Source organism: Ctenocephalides felis, unplaced genomic scaffold (assembly GCF_003426905.1).
Source record: "Ctenocephalides felis isolate EL2017-DRISC unplaced genomic scaffold, ASM342690v1 CF-g0.4_SCAFFOLD_03571, whole genome shotgun sequence".
NCBI classification, from domain to species: Eukaryota; Metazoa; Arthropoda; class Insecta; order Siphonaptera; family Pulicidae; genus Ctenocephalides; species Ctenocephalides felis.
Window position 1 is genome coordinate 44,501,977 of NW_020539725.1, and position 18,451 is coordinate 44,520,427.

The following is an 18,451-nucleotide window of genomic DNA, read 5'->3' on the forward strand; positions in this document are numbered from 1 at the left end:
CAAATGTCTACTGAAAGATAAAATTTATATACTATGAAGTTTCTTCTTCTATATCTGATTTATTGTACCATATGTATACCACAATTAGCATCTGTAGAACCTTACATAGTCTACTCACTAGATTGGAGCGATTGACTATGAAGGTTGCCGACCACTGTATTAGGCTATTTCCACTACAGAAACAATAGCCGTCTAATTCCATCTCGCGTTATACTTTCAGTAGATCTCTTACATTCGCTTTTATGACTTTTGATCTTGTTCAGTCTATTGATTGTATCTTAAGAAACGCATATTAAGCCAATCGTTTGAATAATTTACGTAAAATATTTGATACACTCGATACAATGAAAATTATCTATACTTTCTAAAAGAAGTATACATATATATTAATTATATCAATCATTCAATAAGTAGAACTCATATTGAGTTTTAAGGAATAATATTTTATTCACTGACTCAATATTACCTGCAGATTTTCATTGCAATTAAGGCTTTGTTTATTGACAACTTTTTAGTCAAATTTCAGACAAATTTTTAGTGGTTTTAAGAAATTAATAATTAATATATAAAATAATATATTTTAAATTCTTAATTGCTATAAGTTCTATCATTAGGCATTAGAATATCCATAGAATTGTAGGTGCATAACAAATTGATTATTTACAATTAATTTAATAGACTTGGAAACGTTTCAAAGATTTCAAAAAAGGAAACGTAATATCAGATTTGAAAATGTTAAATAGTTAGTTAAAAAGCTTCACAAATCTTTGGAGTTTAAGATATTACAAATACTCTATAATAATTAAAAATATTTGTTTTATACTGATTGAACACTTTTTCACACAGAGAGCTGTGAATTTGAATATATTTTATAATATAAATTATATGCATTGCAATGTACTCGTAGATAAAAGATTCTAGAAAATGTAATATTATATCTTGCAATTACAAATGTTTGTTTTGTAAATCTATTATATTCTAATGTTAATTATAATATTTGCAGTTAATAATAATCAAGTTAAAATCATCAATGACTTCCCCATCATCTCTCTCCGTATTACTGCTTTTCTTCAAAATGTAACATTGCATTTTTATATCAAAAGTATTTTTAGATTTGCAGTATGTTTAGATTTACGAAATATTTATTATACAAATAAAAAGTAAATGCAAGTTTCTCAAATGTATGTCTGATCATAATTAATTTTGAATTATAATAATGTTTTGCACAAAACAAACATTTCATTTAATAAAATTAGCCAAACGTTTGCCAAACAAAAATATTCATTTCGTCAAATCCTCGTATTCGCATTCGCATTTAGCGTCAGCATTCTCAACCCTAACGCATTTCACGGGCCAAAATCGCCCATAATTCTCCCCTCGCAACCCTCATTCCCTAGAGCCATTCCGAGCCGAGGTCCTCCTCGTCTAAGTCCGTATGATACACAAATGTGTAATTACTTTCTGATTTATGTGTTTTTTGTATAATACTTCTCGTCTGAATAAACCCATAACCATATATTTCAAAACGCACACTCCCGCATTGTCACATACACATGCACGAGTGGATTGTCGCTGGGAAGGCGCTCGAGAAGTCATCCCACGGGCCGAGAGGAAACTGGGAAAGAGGCTGATTATATACTCGCGAGCAAAATTATTTTCATACTGGCGATTTCAATTTCGAGCGAATTCGTATCGAATCAAAATTTCCTACGCCTTTTTATAGCAAATAATTTTTAAAAACTGTTTTCAATAAATCTACAAACACACACACACACTTACACACGCACGCACACACACACTCACACACACACCCATATATATATATATATATATATATATATATATATATATATATTTGTAATATGTTTGCAGCCCAATCGTCGAATTAAAAAAAAGATTAAATAACAAAATTATTTATTCCATTAAAAGTTTCAAGACTTGATGTGTGTCATCATTCAATTGAAAACAGAGGGACTAAATGGATTAGGACGACGATGTGTAATATAAGCATACGCATAATATTATAATAATAAATGGTTGTCTGCCAGAAGACAGGTCCATAGTATCAGATCATCACAAAATCAATGATTCCCTTGACCCAATCTCATCTAACGTTTTTATTTCAACTTTAAGGGGCACAACTAGTGTAACCGCCTAAAAAAAGGTGATTTTTGGGAATTTATATTAAAAAAACTACTTTATTAATCATTTCAAAATTTTAGGAATATATTTATACATGTTTTAAGAATACATAGTAAAATTTTTGAAGAAACAAATTAAATATTTTTTAAGTTATTGTCAGTCTCCAACGGCGCGACAAAAAAAGGCCCTTCACTGCTGCAGTGATTCCGGTCTTCTACGTGAATGAAATTAAAAAAAAATTCTCGTTAAACTAGATAATATTGTCTGTAAAATGAACTACGAGAAAGAAAAAAAATCAAAAATTGACAAAATGGCCGCGTTTTTTTAAAAAAAAAGTCGAATTTTACCCAAAATTTCTGTCGTTTTTGGACTACCAAAATTCGATCAAAAAATCGATAGTTCTTTTCACAGAGAACTATAAATAGAACATGTCAAAAAATTGAAAGTGATTGGATCATTTGTTTCTGAGTAAGTAAATTCGGAAAATGCTGTTTCGAGAAAAACGCATTTAAAGATTAAATGATCTTCTCTAAATATATACTCTTTAAATGGCTGTGACTCAAACCTATTTAAGATGTCGATTTAAAATTTTGGTATGTTATTTTTAAAGGTATAGCCTATCGAAATATGGTAAAATTGAATATTCGATTTTTTGAAAATTTCACACCAGTTGTGCTCCTTAATGCGTTTTCCTTTTCAAACTTCTGCTTCCATGCTTCCGGGTCTTGCGCTTTGGCTTTCTGTTTCCTGCATTTTCTCTTCACGATGGCACAGGTCATCAATAATCTGCATTCTTCTTCTTCCCAGTTCTTTTATTCTGACCCCGGCGACGTCGTGTAGGAGACACTCTTCATACCGGCCATAGTCAAGAAAGTTGAAAATCGAGACAGAAATCATGATAAGATTTAAAAATTGAAAAGATTTAAATGTAAATTCGGCAGGAAAATGTTGCATGGAACTACCTTCGTCAATCATTTGATGGATTTATGACTTTTTGATTATCAGTTTTTCAAGTAAAAAATGCCATTAATTGATCGGTTGAAGGACAGATCGTGAAAACCGTCGATAGTTCCGTCGCCGTTGCGGTGCATTCGAATCGTGTGCATTTCAATTTTATTCTCATTTCGCACAACGTAGCAGTACAAAGTGTTTTATGTGTATTAATGTTTTCCTGTCCCGGTGCACAAGCAACGGCAGTCGGTCCGCAGCAATGATCAATCGTTTTTCATTTTCCATATTACGGCAATGTACTTCACGACCATAAATATGCATATGGATTTTGAAATAAATGCGTCGTTACACGAGCCGAAAGCAACGGGAACGATTGCGAAAATTCTAGGCGGGAACTCTTCAAGCTTCTGTTCGTGTTCATATAAGATTAAAATAAAATTTAGTAAATGTATAGAGTACAAATAAATTATCAGGGATACATATGTTTCATAATGATTTATATTGCTTATAAAGACTACATAACACACTCCCACAAATAATACAAATAGTTCAAATAGGGAAAACATATGAATGAAACACTTATTGAATTCTTTTAAACACAATTTATGAAAAACTGTTGAAAATCCTTTTTTATTTATAACAATAATATTAAATTAATTGGTGAAAAACATCAAAATTTGGTCAAATGTAAACAAACTTTGAATATGTAAAATCATATTTTCAGTGCTCAAATATGATTTGGATTTGATGAAAATTACTTACAGGTTGCTCAAAAAATATTTTCACCCGGCTAAATTAGATTATTTTTAATATTAAGTAAGAAAAAATATTGAAGCTGAGTACTTCTTCTTGATTAATTTTATTAATTTCTTTTGCGTTTCATTCACTCACTTTTGAAGGCGAGATGCAAAATATATAGGTTACTCAATGAAATATGTTTTTCTGATCCCCTTGTTTTGTGAACTTGTGCATTTGATCTCTATTGATGAAAAAACATATTTCTCTCATTTTTTTTTGAAATTTGATATTAATCTTTTTAATAAAACATTAGTAATTCAGCGTTCATTAATAACGTGAGCGATTTTTTAAGGATTTTTTCTCCCCCTTGGTCAACCAAACATCGCTTGTAATTTTAGTTAGGTGATAAAACTGTAATTTTTTTTTTTTTTAATTTTTGATTTTTTTATATCAGTTAAAAAATGAATACACTAATATTTTTTTGTCAACCACCCCTCCTTCTAAAAACCTCACGTGATTAATGGACGCCACTTTAAGTGATATGAAATTTTAAAACTTTAATTTCTTGAGATCATATAATATCTAATCATATGTTTCTGAATCGAATTTAATAGGTAAACTATTCTCGGATTGATATTGCTTTTATACCGTTGTTTATAGTTTCTCATTATTGATATGTTAATTAAATTTTTTTGACCATTGTTTATTTTCATTTTGATAATAAAAAATTATTTAAGTGAAAATGATTTATAAATCAGCATCTTGGCATAAACTTCTGATAGGATTTCTAATACATTTCCATATAGAACTTTATATATCTATTCTCCCTATTTCTAGAATCCATTCAATGTGTAACATATTAGAAACATAGTTCCATATAAACTCGAGTGGCCGTCCAATAAATAACGATGTAGTTTTATTTTTACTTACGGCTTCGAAATATTTTTGTGGCATACGATAATAAAGCAAGCGACGGAGACGAATTTTTCATTTGAAACTTTTTCCAATTTGAGAGTGTGAATAGATCACTCCTGGTGCTAAACGACCACCCACTCAGCAACTTAAAAACTTTTAGGTGTATTGTATTAGTAAAAAAGTTTGTTCTCGCGTCACGCACGACTACAGTCGCTAAAGAAATAATGCCACGAGCTTTGTAAATATTCTGCGCGCTCTGTAACTCTCGCCTCCGGGATGAATGATACACTTTTTTATAGTTAACCATGCCAAATCGTAAATTTCGATATTTTTAGTGAATAATATTTTTTCACATAAATTATAAAAGTTTTAACAAACATAATGGGGACGGTGGACGGAGGATAAATGCTTTTGCTTATTTTGTGTAAATTGCAAATTGGTATTTACTAAGGTTTTTACAAAACCGACATTTCAGAAACCCGGTTTTCAAATTCTAATTTCCTCTGAAAACCGGTTTTAACCGATTTCGAATTTCATATAGAAAAAACATTTTTGTTCGAATATTCTGCAAGTCGAACAAAATAAATAACAAAAAAAATTAGGGTGATTAAAGCAGTTTTTGACTAATTTTATTTATCAATTAATTTTATTGGTAGTTAATTTTTATTCAATTTACTAGAACAGAAAAATAATTGTTGACCAGGATTAAAAAAGTTTAGAAACATTTATTCGTTGTTAATTCATAATTTTAATATAATTATGCAAATTATTTTATGACATTAAAACGAGTTATTTAACTGATGATTCAAATAAAAAATAATACAATTTCAAAATTGAAAAAAAAATGATTCATTTGTTAGATATTGTAGATATAATAGAGATCGATTGATGCATACTTATTTAAGTCAATTTTGGTATTAAAAATAATTAAGCAATGACCGAATATTTTGTATTTCGAGCAATTTTAACGCAATTATCAAAATATCAAAATTAATTTATACAGTACACAACGTTCCTTCTAATCAGAAGGAATTGATATGATTTCAAATGATAAAATGCCAGTTTTTATAAATAGAATTTCATAAAATCCGTCAAAAAATGGTTTTTCAAAACTGACAAACCCTAGTATTCATTAAAATATATAAATCATTAATATTAGAATCAACACTTCGACAAAAATCTATCATTGGGAAAAAGCTAGTTGTGATGCTCGATTTTTTTTTTTGATATCTTTGGTGAATGAATGATAGTTTGTAGATATTATAATATAAAATTAAATTTCTGTATATTCAATTTATTAACGAGTCTTTTATTTTTTCAGGTGAGTTCAAAATCTAATGCTGACGATTACTGAGACGTACGTAAGTCATTTTTGTGCATTTTTAAAAATCTTATTTAGTTTGGTTGTATGTATATTTTGTATGTATTCATAAGGTATTTATTATATATTTATCATACAAATAATATAAAAAAAAAATTCAATGAAAATTGTAAGAACTAAGAATTTTGAGAAATAATTACAAGTCAAAAGAACTTTTTGTTTGTTTTTACAACAGTACTATAGGGGGAAGTCCCCGAGTGCCGGACGCCTAAGGTTATTTATAAATAAATCAAAAAATATTTTACGAAATGTTTATTAAATTATGACTTATGTTAGATAACAAAATTAGAAATCAAACTAAATTAACAAAAACGCAATCTTTGCTAAATCATAATTAATACTATCAATCAAACTCTGGTAACGAAAAATGTGATTTTACGAAGTGGCACCTAGTGCCGGACATTTCAAAATAAGCAGCATTGAACACATATGTGTAGCCATCTCTACACCTTGGAATATCTGCACATTTGTGTTTGACGAACATTCTTAGATATTGCAGAAAAAAATCACTAATTATCCACCCTTTTGGCTGGGCCACACCGATGCTCTTAGCTGGAGCATTCATCATAAGATTTTCATTCTTTGGTTAGAAAATACGAAAAATGGGGGTATGTAGTGACCGTTAGCACTCATACAGAACAAAATTTAATAATTCGAATAAATTACGTCCATTCTCACAAGAAATAGCAATATTTTTACTTCCGGCGCTAAGGGACGACTTAGTGTCCGGTGATAAGGGACAAACAATTTTGTTCATATGGTGGTACCTACTAAAATTGTTTAAAATATCTAATAATATTCTACCATATTGGGGATAACAATTAAGTACTACTTTTATTTCTGAATGCCACTAATAGATAAATGCATAAATACACTAGAATTACTTCTTGTAAAACGCCTAAAACAACAAAGGGTTGCTCCCGCCGTGGCCGTGTGCGTTACAGGTGAGTTTTGGCGCATGATCCTGCACATGTGTGCCCCCCGCGCTCTTGTCACTTGTATTTTGAAATAAAAAGATTTATACTCGCTTAAATAATAAGGGGTTAAATAGAGTGTCCGGCTTTTAGTGCCGTCCGGCGTTACGGGACTTCCCCCTATATACAATAACTAACTTCAATATAGTATGTAATACATTTCATTTCAATATTAATGTGAGATGGGACGTTCATAGTTCCAAAACGTCGGCAATGAATCATATTTGTTGTTTCTTTTTTATTGTTTTTTTAGTCAAGATACTAAAGTCCGAATCACAACACAGCATACATACAAATCTAAAACTTATAAATCCATTGTGTTTTTATGTATGAATATATGTATGTGTATATATATTAAGAAATGCCTCTGATTATATTTGCTCCAACGTTTTGTTTGCATTATAATTGAACTTAACTTGTTTCCATTTATACACTCGTTATTCTCGTGCAAGTAGAATGATTTCAACATGATTGAATATATCTGCACATATTCCTATTCTCAATAGCAGATTAAACAGTTCAGTCAGAGCGCATTGTTCTCGTACGTCCAATCACCGCAGTCGTTGGCGTAATTAAATTTATAAAACGAGATTTAATTTTCCTCACCGGACTGTCGTCTTTCGAGACCATGGCCTGTCCACTCCCGTTTTCCACCCTCCGACCCCCCCATTTTGCCAGTTGCCGCCGACCGTCGAGTTTTGCCGTAACTCACGAATGCACACTGCGCAACATCACGTTACGGCAACGAGTGACATAGGAAACTTCAACGGATTTCTAACTTTCACGACCGTTGCGGTCATTACGTCATCGTCGTGCAGTTGACACGTCACGGCCGACGCCGCATTGTTATGACGCACGTCCGCAGCCGCGGGCCGTCAGCACATGACGTTTAACTAGAACAATCCCGAGCGACCCTTCGTTTCCTTACAGCAGACTGAGCTAAGCTAGCCGAGGATCGCTTTGGTCAATCTTCGTATGAAGGGATTTATAATAACCAAAGGGTGAAGACAGAGGTTCATTGTTCTAAATTCGCTGGACGTCTGCTTGGATGGATCGGTATAAGCGAGTTATATAATGGAAGATTGAGAATTGGATTCTTAATAGTATTTCACAATACACCCTAGTTTCAACTTTATTAAATTATAATTAATTTTTTTTTATTTTTATAATTATTATCTTCTAAATAGACTACATATATCGACTTTCATATGATGTAAGTTTAAAATTAATATGATGTAAATTAGCTGTAGGTAATTCGTTAAGGCAAGTTTATAAACTTCCTAATGTCTGAAATTAAGTGGATCAACAAGAATTGAACTCCCTTAGAAAGAAAACAGATTATCCAGGATTTACAATTATTTATTAAAAAACATCATTTTTTAAAATCGAAAAGAATTAGAATTTCCTGAGAAAATGTGATAAACGACGTCTTATTCTCTCACTAACGAAGAAATGTAATATACTAATCTACAGAAGTTCAACTTTCTTAGATTTTTTTAATACAGCTGTTAATTATGAAATAAAACAGATTATCCAGGATTCACAATTATTAAAATTGGAAAACTTATTTATATTTTAAATATTTTTTTAGTCGTATTAGGATTTTCTGATTATGAGAAAATGTGATAGACGACGTCTGATTCTCTCACTAATGAAAAAATATCATATACTAATATACACAAGTTCAACTTTCTTAGATTTTTTTAAAACAGCTGTTAATTATGAAATAAAACAGATTATCCAGGATTTACAATTATTTATTAAAAAAACATCATTTTTAAAATCGGAAAACTTATTGATATTTTTAATATTTTTTTAATCGGATTAGGATTTTCTGAGAAAATGTGATTGACGTCATTTTATTCTCTCACTTATGAAGAAATTTAATATACTAATCTACAATCTGTGTCTATGTGTGTGCGGATACAAATTTTCGTCGACGATTTCGGGAACACCGATCAACCGATTTGAATAATTCAAAAAACATTAGATTTGTATTGATGAAGATACGTGCTGATTAGTTTTTGGCAAAGGCAGGTCTACCCATTCCGAAGATACGGGGCAAATGTGCCAAAAAAGGTAACCCAGTTTTTAAGAGAACGGAGCGTCCAATTTTAATAATTCAAACAACATTTAACTTTTATTAACAATATGAAGAATTGATCAAATTTTCATGAAGGCACGTAGCGGTTTCGGAGATTTAATAAAAAATGTAAAAAAAATGCCATTTGGCAGTCAAAAATGATCATTAGACATATGCACATCAAATTATCAGATACTTTATAGAGATTTTAACAATAAGTATAAATTTTGTTTACATTTCTTTGGGTTCCGTACCAATGTTTTCCGTTTGACGGCGACGCGGCGCTGATGCGCTTTGACTCAAATTTTTGTTTCTCAAAAATCTAATTTTTTCGAAGTAAAATTTTTTCAAAAATGTTAATCGTTTTTACAAAAATAATAATTTTTGGTACGGGAAGTTCCAGCAATTTGCCTTAAGGCACGATGCCATGCGCCCCACTAGTTTTTCTGTATACTCTCATTCATGATGCAATATCTCGGTCTCTGCGCTGTAAATGCTAAAAGAAGTATATTATTCGAGGGGTAGTTTGTACAATTGTCGATCAGTGTTGATGTGATCTGTTATAGTTTGATACAATGTTAATTTTTTTCTTAATATTTTTAACCTAACATATTAATAAGTAATTATTAAAAATTAAATGTATTTGTTTGTAGACTCAACAGACAATTTTATGTTGTGCTCTGCATTAGGTATAATACATACATTAATTAAAACAATCTGTTCGTGTATCAATCAGTCATACCATGGTCTATTTTCCTTGATATAAAAAGCAGAATATAAATTGAAGTTTTTTGAGATACTCGGATCTTTTATATATTATAAACACCATTTTAATGAGAATTTCAATTCATGGCATCTCAATAATCTTCGCGTTCAAAAATATTTATAATTTTATTAAACAATTCTTTTTCTAAATTGATAATTGCGTTAAAAAATAACAAGAAAAACTTTGATCGGAATATAATAGGTTCATAAAGGCTTTGGCCAAATCATGGGTGGTTTGTTGCAGCCGAGCGGGACGGCTGGGTGACCGTTCGGTCGTCGTATTGATTAGTACTTCTGTCTGAGGCGCTGTGAGCTGTGAGCCAGTCGCCCACCTCAGCTCTCACTTGGACCCCGAGCTTTATGCACCACGCGACATGCATATCTTGCATTCTGTCACTCTTTCCAGTGCAACGTCTCCACGCTCTCGTATCGATGAAATAGACAGGCAACTGCAGTCTTAACGAAAATCGGACTTTTTCTATTCAGACACTCAACTAGTAGAACTGAAGGTCGATTATTCAGCGGGAGTAAAATGTTTTAAATTGTCGCTCTTTAATTTATTGGTACTTTTAATTTGTTATTTATAGTTATAATTTAGATTTTTTTGAGTTTAAGGAATAACTAAGTTCCAAATAAAAAAGTCTAAATTCTTAATAATCATAAGAAATATATTATTTTTTCTTAAGTTTATAAAAATTCAAACGTTTTGCCTTTTCGTTCTAGTCTTTATTTATATTTCAATGCTTACAATGAGTGTAAAAGAAAATTAATCCCTAATTGTTATTAATATAACACTATTATTTCGTAGTATGATGAAATATCTTTATACTAAACTTTATACTTTATACTTCATAATACTTAAAAAAAACTAATAAGACTAGTGGGGTGTGTTGCATCGTGCCTTAAGGCAAATTGCTGGAACTTCCCGTACCGTAACGAAATGTTCGAGGAATATTAAATGTTTTCAAATAGATTATCATAAATATTGTAACATTGTCTAATATTTATAAGAAATATATAAACTGAATTGCAAAGTCGAAATTATTTGTTTAAAGTATATTAGAACTATAGTCAGAAATAAAAATAAAATCTGAATTATTTTCGATATATAAAAAATGAAAAAAAATGAAAAAAAATTGAAACAATTTTTTTTTTTCCAAAATCAATTATTTTCTTAAGACAAGCAGAAAGTTCTTTGAATCAATTAAATCGGACGCTTAGTTCTCCCAAAAACTGCCATTTTTTGTACATTTAGCTCCGTACCTTCAAAATGGCTGGGCCTGCCTTTGCAAGAAACTAATAACCACTTCTCCCAATCATTACTAATTGAATGTTTTTTAGATCATTCAAATTGGATGCTCCGTTCTCTCAAAAACTATTTCTATTTTCTATTTTCTGCACTCTTCGCTCTTTATCTCTGTAACTGCTGGACCTGCCTTTGCCAAAAACTAATCAGCACATCTCCTTATCAATAGGAATCAAATGTTTTTTGAATCATTCAAATCGGTTGATCCGTACGCCCGAAAACGTGGATGAAAAATTGTATCCATACATACATACACACACACATCAATTTTTTCTGAAGTATGCCAAAATGTTCAGAAACCTTCAAAACGTCGAGAAATGTAAAAATTTTCAATTTCCATTTTCGGCCTATTACAATAACTTTTTCCCTACGGGTAGTTAATAAAAAGGAATTTTGTCATCTAATAATAATAAATTTTTGTTACGGTGCGTTCTTTATAAGATTTATTGTATATTGTAATTAAATGACTATTTTCATTATAATTCATCAAGTATTTTTACCAATATTTATATATGCAATGGTAGTCTTCATATATAAATTTTTATCATTTATTATAATATTTTATTACTTATTATCATAGTATTTTATATAAATTTAAAAATGAAATGATAAACCAATTTTAATAAACATCTTGAAAAAAGTGTGTCAAAAATGCAAATAATCTGTTCAGAGACCATTCTGATTCTCTCCACATAAAACATTGTCTTTTTTTGAATTTATTCAATTTAGTACAATATTTTAAATATAAAAAGCATGTACAACTTATAAAAACCAATTAATTTAAAAGTTTTTAAAATTAATCCCACTTGACATTAATGAATCTGTGTTGTATTTTTCCTTAGTCAAATTATGTCATGATTACAGAAAATCTTTCTGAAGACGTCAATATAATTAATTCTACGTTAATCGAGTTACTACCCCACGTTGCCACAGATTGAAAAGTCAATTTGACAAGCAATAAAAGATAATAATTTTATTTGTAAAAAAAGCCCCAGGAGAACGACTGTTCCCCGATATATTCATCTATGTCCGTTGTTATTCGGTACGGTAAGAAAGTGTCTGCAGTTGTTACGTACGTCAGCCGCTGACGTCCAAGTATTGCAAAGATGCACTGAGCGGGAGCGAGCGAGTCCCGCGAGCGAGAAAGCCGGAGTATTGAGTAGTGTTAGAACAAAATATCGAGTACTGAGTAAATATCGATACTTTGCGGTCGGTAGTGAGTACTTTTGCTATCGATTTTTTAGCTCGATCTATTTTCCAATATCGATTCTTTTCGTCGATAGTACTCAAAAAGAATCGACAGCATAATCTATGAACACCACTCATTGCAAATGCAATACAATAGTCTCTCTAGGTGGTCGTAACTGTTCTAAGAATTGTCCAAAAACGATCCCTCAGGGTCATCAGTCTCAAAAACCCAAAATGAATATGACCACACTAATAAATAAAGATGTTTATTTATTATTCTTATGTAAAATGAAACGGATTTTAAAATACCTTAAATGTTTTATAAAAACATATCCAACAAATAAAGTATGATTATTTTGCGTTTACTATATTTTGATTTTTTACGAAAAATACTAATATTAGGTTGTCAAATATCTCCCTTCCGCTTTTTTGCTTTTGGTTTATAATACGAAAAGGCGGAAGGGAGATATTTGACAACCTTATACATAGAAATTGATGAATATTATAATTTGAAATAATTATATTTCGATTCTTTTTACGCAAAATACTAATATATAGAAATTGATGAATATTATTATTTGAAATAATTATATTTCGATTCTTTTTTACGCAAAATACTAATATATAGAAATTGATGAATATTATTATTTGAAATAATTATATTTCGATTCTTTTTTACGCAAAATACTAATATATAGAAATTGATGAATATTATAATTTGAAATAATTATATTTCGATTTTTTTTACGCAAAATACAATATATAGAAATTGATGAATATTATAATTTGAAATAATTATATTTCGATTCGTTTTACGCAAAATACTATATATATAAATTGATGAATATTATTATTTGAAATAATTATATTTCGATTCTTTTTTACGCAAAAGTACTAATACATAGAAATTGATGAATATTATTATTTGAAATAATTATATTTCGATTCTTTTTTACGCAAAATACTAATACATAGAAATTGATGAATATTATTATTTGAAATAATTATATTTCGATTCTTTTTTACGCAAAATACTAATATATAGAAATTGATGAATATTATTATTTGAAATAATTATATTTCGATTCTTTTTTAACGCAAAATACTCATGTTTTGAAATTTTTGAATAAAATTTTTGACATATGGGTTTGAGTTTCTCGGAACCATTTAAACTTTAAACTTTAAATCCTTTATCGCTCCGAAGGGATGCTTCTCTACAAGTGTCGAAGATAATATATCTTGACCGTCATTAAAATGAATGTTTATTGCTTTCCAAAGAGGTTCTTTAAAGTTGCTAAAATTATTCATACAAAAATATTCAACAATTATAAAATATATTTTACTTAAAAATAATAAAATATTATTGTGCTTAAAAATACTTAAAAAGTATTGCTTTTTAAATATAGTATCAGACTATTATATTGTTTTAATCAAAAATACTCAACTATTATAACTTGTCTTTTTTTTGAAAAATTATAGAATTTGAAAGTAGTATTGAAAAATTACTGTTAAAATTTTACAATGTTGAAAATGATTTAACACATCAGATACAAGCAATACAATTCATTCTAATATTGTGATATGATATTTAATTAGTTTTAGATCTTTGTTGCACTTATGTTTGATTTTTATGAAAAGTACTCAAAATTCGATATTGAGTACTATCGATACTTTCGCCACGATATTTTTTTGGCATCGATATTTTGATTAGATACTTTTCAAAGTACTCAATATCGATCTTTTGCCTCGATACTTCTAACACTAGTATTGAGACGGGGGTGTTCGCAGCCGAGCGCTCACCGGAGTCCGGCATAAAACGACGCTGATGGGATGAAGTGTCCTGTCGTCTCTGTCAGTGAATTGACATGACGTCCTGTCACCTACATCGCATTCCCGGGGACATGTTCAGCTCGATAGCCGCACATAGCATTTCTCTTGATTCTCGCACTATTGAAGATCCTTCTGCGGATGTATATGCATATAACGAATATGCCATCATATACACAAAGTGAAATGTGTATTTTAATGACAATTTAATAAACATATATCTAGTTTATAATATTTTAGACAATTTATGAAATGTCTCTTTTAAAATATGTTTTTTCTTACTTAAATTACTTTTTTTTATTTACTATTATTATTACACTTTTACTATATTATTATTACATTTTATTTACTATTATTGTTTACACTTGGTGAGGATCACTATGATTAATTAGATATTAAGTGGGCTGTAAATTATAAATATTCCATCACCATAAGATATGTGAATAAAACCTTTTTCTAGTTTATTCTCGTTACTTTTGCTTGTCTCCCACTTATTATAAGTTACAGATATTTATATTCATACATTCATACCTCTTACTCCAAAGGGTCACGAGTTAAATAGACTAATCTCTGGTCAAATCTTGACCAACACTTTTGCTATTGGTTCAGTTGGTCCTTTTTACCCTGCCCACATGTAAGCTTTTTATAGGTTATATAAAAAAATTTATTGAATCTAACTAAAAATAACAATACATCTTATGAAACAATTAGATAACGTATACTTAAAAATTATATTAAGGTGTCGTAAACTAAACAACAGTGCTCACAATCAAAAAAACTAACAGCGAAGAAAAAACCTCTGTTATAGATTTTCAAACATAACAGTTCATCTCCTGATAGCGGCGTTGCTTGATTTAAAGCGATGGTTGGTTACACATCTTTTTCCTTTTACTTTCAAATATTATTGTTGAAAAATTTCTAACTTTTTTCTCTTCCTTACAAATTATAATTATTAAATTATACCAAATTTATTACTGGCAAAACTCTGGGGTAAATTAATATACATTTGTATAGGATATTCTTGATGCAATTTTATAAATCGCTTTTTGGGAACTATATTATACAATTTATTAAATTTATATGTAAATATATCAATAAATACAAAATAAATAAAATATTTAAATGTATATGTAAAAAAAGTTATAATGTGTATAAAAAAAAGTTTTGTATGATAAAATGAACAAAGATTAATTCTATTTATATAATTCAAAAAATAATATCATATAATTATATAATAATAATTATATAAATTATTTTATATTATTACATTATTTAAATTATTTTTTGAATCCAGGAGTTATTTTGCAACTTATTTCTGAGTTGCTAAACATGAAAAATAAAATATGTAGTTAATTACTAATATATTGGGTACATGAAAACTATTTTTAATTTTGGGCATTTTTATCATCTAAATCAAATCCGAAAATCTAAACACAAAAAGGATGTTAATTAAAATATTTGGCATAAAACTAAATCATTCATTTAATATTTAAACTCGAACGCTTTTATTAACTTCCCGTAGGGTAGGGTAAGTTATTGTAATGGGCCGAAAATCGAAATTAATTTTTTTTACATTTCTCGTCGTTTTGAAGGTTTCTGAACTTTTTGTATACCTCAAAAAAATAGATGTGTGTGTGTATGTATATATGGATACAATTTTTCGGTCACGTTTTCGGGCGCACGGATCAACCGATTTAAATGGTTCAAAAAGCATTGGATTCCTATTGATAGGGAGATGTGCTGATTAGTTTTTTGGCAAAGACAGGTACAGCAGTTAGGGAGATGAAGAGCAAAGAGTGCAAAAAAATAGAAATCGAGTTTTCGAGAGAACGGAGCATCCGATTTGAATGATCTAAAAAACATTCAATTAGTAATGATTGGGAGAAGTTTTTGTTGGTTTTTGGCAAAGGCAAGTCCAGCCATTTCGGAGATACAAGGCTAAATGTGCAAAAAATGACAGTTTTTGAGAGAACTAAGCGTCCGATTTAAATGATTCAAAGAACTTTCTGCTTGTCTTAACAAAATAATTGATATTGGAAAAAAAAATATTTCAACTTTTTTTTTTCAAACAAATTTTGTATATCGAAAATAATTCAGATTTTATTTTTAATTTTGACTATAGTTCTAATATACTTTAAACAAATAATTTCAACTTTGCAATTAAGTTTATATAATTCTTATAAATATTAGACAATGTTGCAATATTAATAATAATCTATTTGAAAACATTCTGTATTCCTCGAACATTTCGTTACGGAACGGGAAGTTCCAGCAATTTGCCTTAAGGCACGATGCCATACACCCCACTAGTTTTTACATAAAGTTACAAGAATGGTATAAATATAAAGTATTGCAATAAGCACGCTGAAAATAATGAATGAAATTTGATTAATCTCCCATCCCTAAGCTCGCCAAAAAACACAAATCCATCTGTACCGATTCGCTTCGAATAAATAATAGAACAATATGCGTCGGGGTTGTGTATTACGTATTCAGGAATCAGGAATGAACCCTGATTCCGGTCTATCCGTGTCCCGTGTCTGCCGCGAATAACTCCTCCGCAAGCAAATACATGTCCGCGAACGCTAAACGTTTGACTGACAAAGCGTCGCAATTTATACGACCAATAAAAAGCGTGGCAGACATTCTTGGACGATCGGACTTTGCTGTGCGGCTTCTTTGTTTTATAAGCAGAGAGGTCGGGCTCTGTGTGACGTGCGTTTTGCGATGTGATATCTGTTGAATTCACTTCTTTGACCTTATTACGTTTTTCTCGTGTACATTTTTTGTTTCTTTTAGGGCTTTCGTAGAGAGATATTTTTCTTCGCTTTAACTTCATAGATGTGAACACACTGCGGACATAATGTCGCGTGTTTATTTGACGTTCTGTTATATATGAAAACTGAATAAGTAGAATGACCGGCACTGTTTAAGAATTAATTTTGAAAGCTTAATTTACAAAATAAAATCAATTACAAATTGAAATATCAGTATGGAGAGAAAATTTTCGTATCGATCTTTGAGCTCAGGAAAACAAAAAACTTGCTTACATTAGCGAGGTGCACTCGTTAATTCAATTTGTTATGAATTGATTAGACCCGGTTTGATTGGACCAATAAGGTTTGAATTGATTAGTTCATAACATGAATTATAGAAAGAGATCGTGATCTACCAAGACACTGCCGAACTTTGTTAAAATAGTACACTTTTTGTCAATAATGCCGAAGGACCCAATATAATTATAATTAATTATAATATAAATCTGACCGAAAGATGATGTTTAGTTTAAATATTGTGTATTTAGATAAAATAATACGATGTTAAAGATAATTAGATTGATATTTATATTTCAGTACTTCGGTGTATCAGTATTTTCTCGTGGGTTGTCAATTGCTTTGTACAATTTTTTAATGTAATTACAATTAATGGTTAATTAAAATCTGGAAATTGTAAGATTGATCAAATATAAATAATATGAAATTACATTCATATTATTACATTACAATGTAAAAATATGAATTACATTGTAATTTAATTTACATTCAAATTCATATGAACTCCTCGAAAAATGAGGTTCTCTGAGTTTTTTTTGGAAAAACAACTTATAGATGGCAATAAATTCGATTTGACAATTGTAAACCAATCATTACTATTCTTAAGCAATCATTACACGTCATGTCGTTCTTATCCCCCAGTGTAGCATATTCTGTTAGTCCTCCGTGCCTGATTCTTTATTATGTCGTTCGGCATTACTACCTAGAATGATTGTTAAAGCGAACACCTCTCTACTACACGGGTCTATGAGATCAATACCGAGCGAACCCGTTCAATCAACTCGAGACACACTAAATGAATCCACAATCCGACTGGGCACACAGTCCGGTACGTCTGTCCGTCTCAAACAAAATCCCAATTTCCTCTTCCGGGTCGTGGGTGCGGTTGTGCTGCAGCCCACAACGCAATCCGTCCCGCGTCACGGGAGAAATGTACAATGCCACTTGCAGCGAACGAGGCACGAGGCGGACGAACCGCGATGACATTTCTTACTACGTCGAAGGTTACTTTTGTCTTGTCTCTAACAATAAGTGATTTTTTGGGACGTCTTTGGCTGGAATACAGAGGTCGAAAAGAGTTTTTGACAGACGATATATAAGATGAATACGTTTTTGAAAATCTAAAAA

General features: G+C 30.2%; 1 protein-coding gene across 1 annotated transcript in view; it reads left to right on the top strand.

The window, feature by feature from the left end:
• The first annotated feature begins 6,971 nt into the window (after window positions 1-6,971).
• Window positions 6,972-18,451, top strand: part of LOC113386109 (protein tiptop-like) — a 42,365-nt gene continuing 30,885 nt past the window's right edge. Inside the window, exon 1 of the mRNA XM_026623915.1 lies at window positions 6,972-7,071. Within this exon, the coding sequence (XP_026479700.1) occupies window positions 6,972-7,071 (100 nt within the window). The remainder of the gene's footprint in view (window positions 7,072-18,451) is intronic.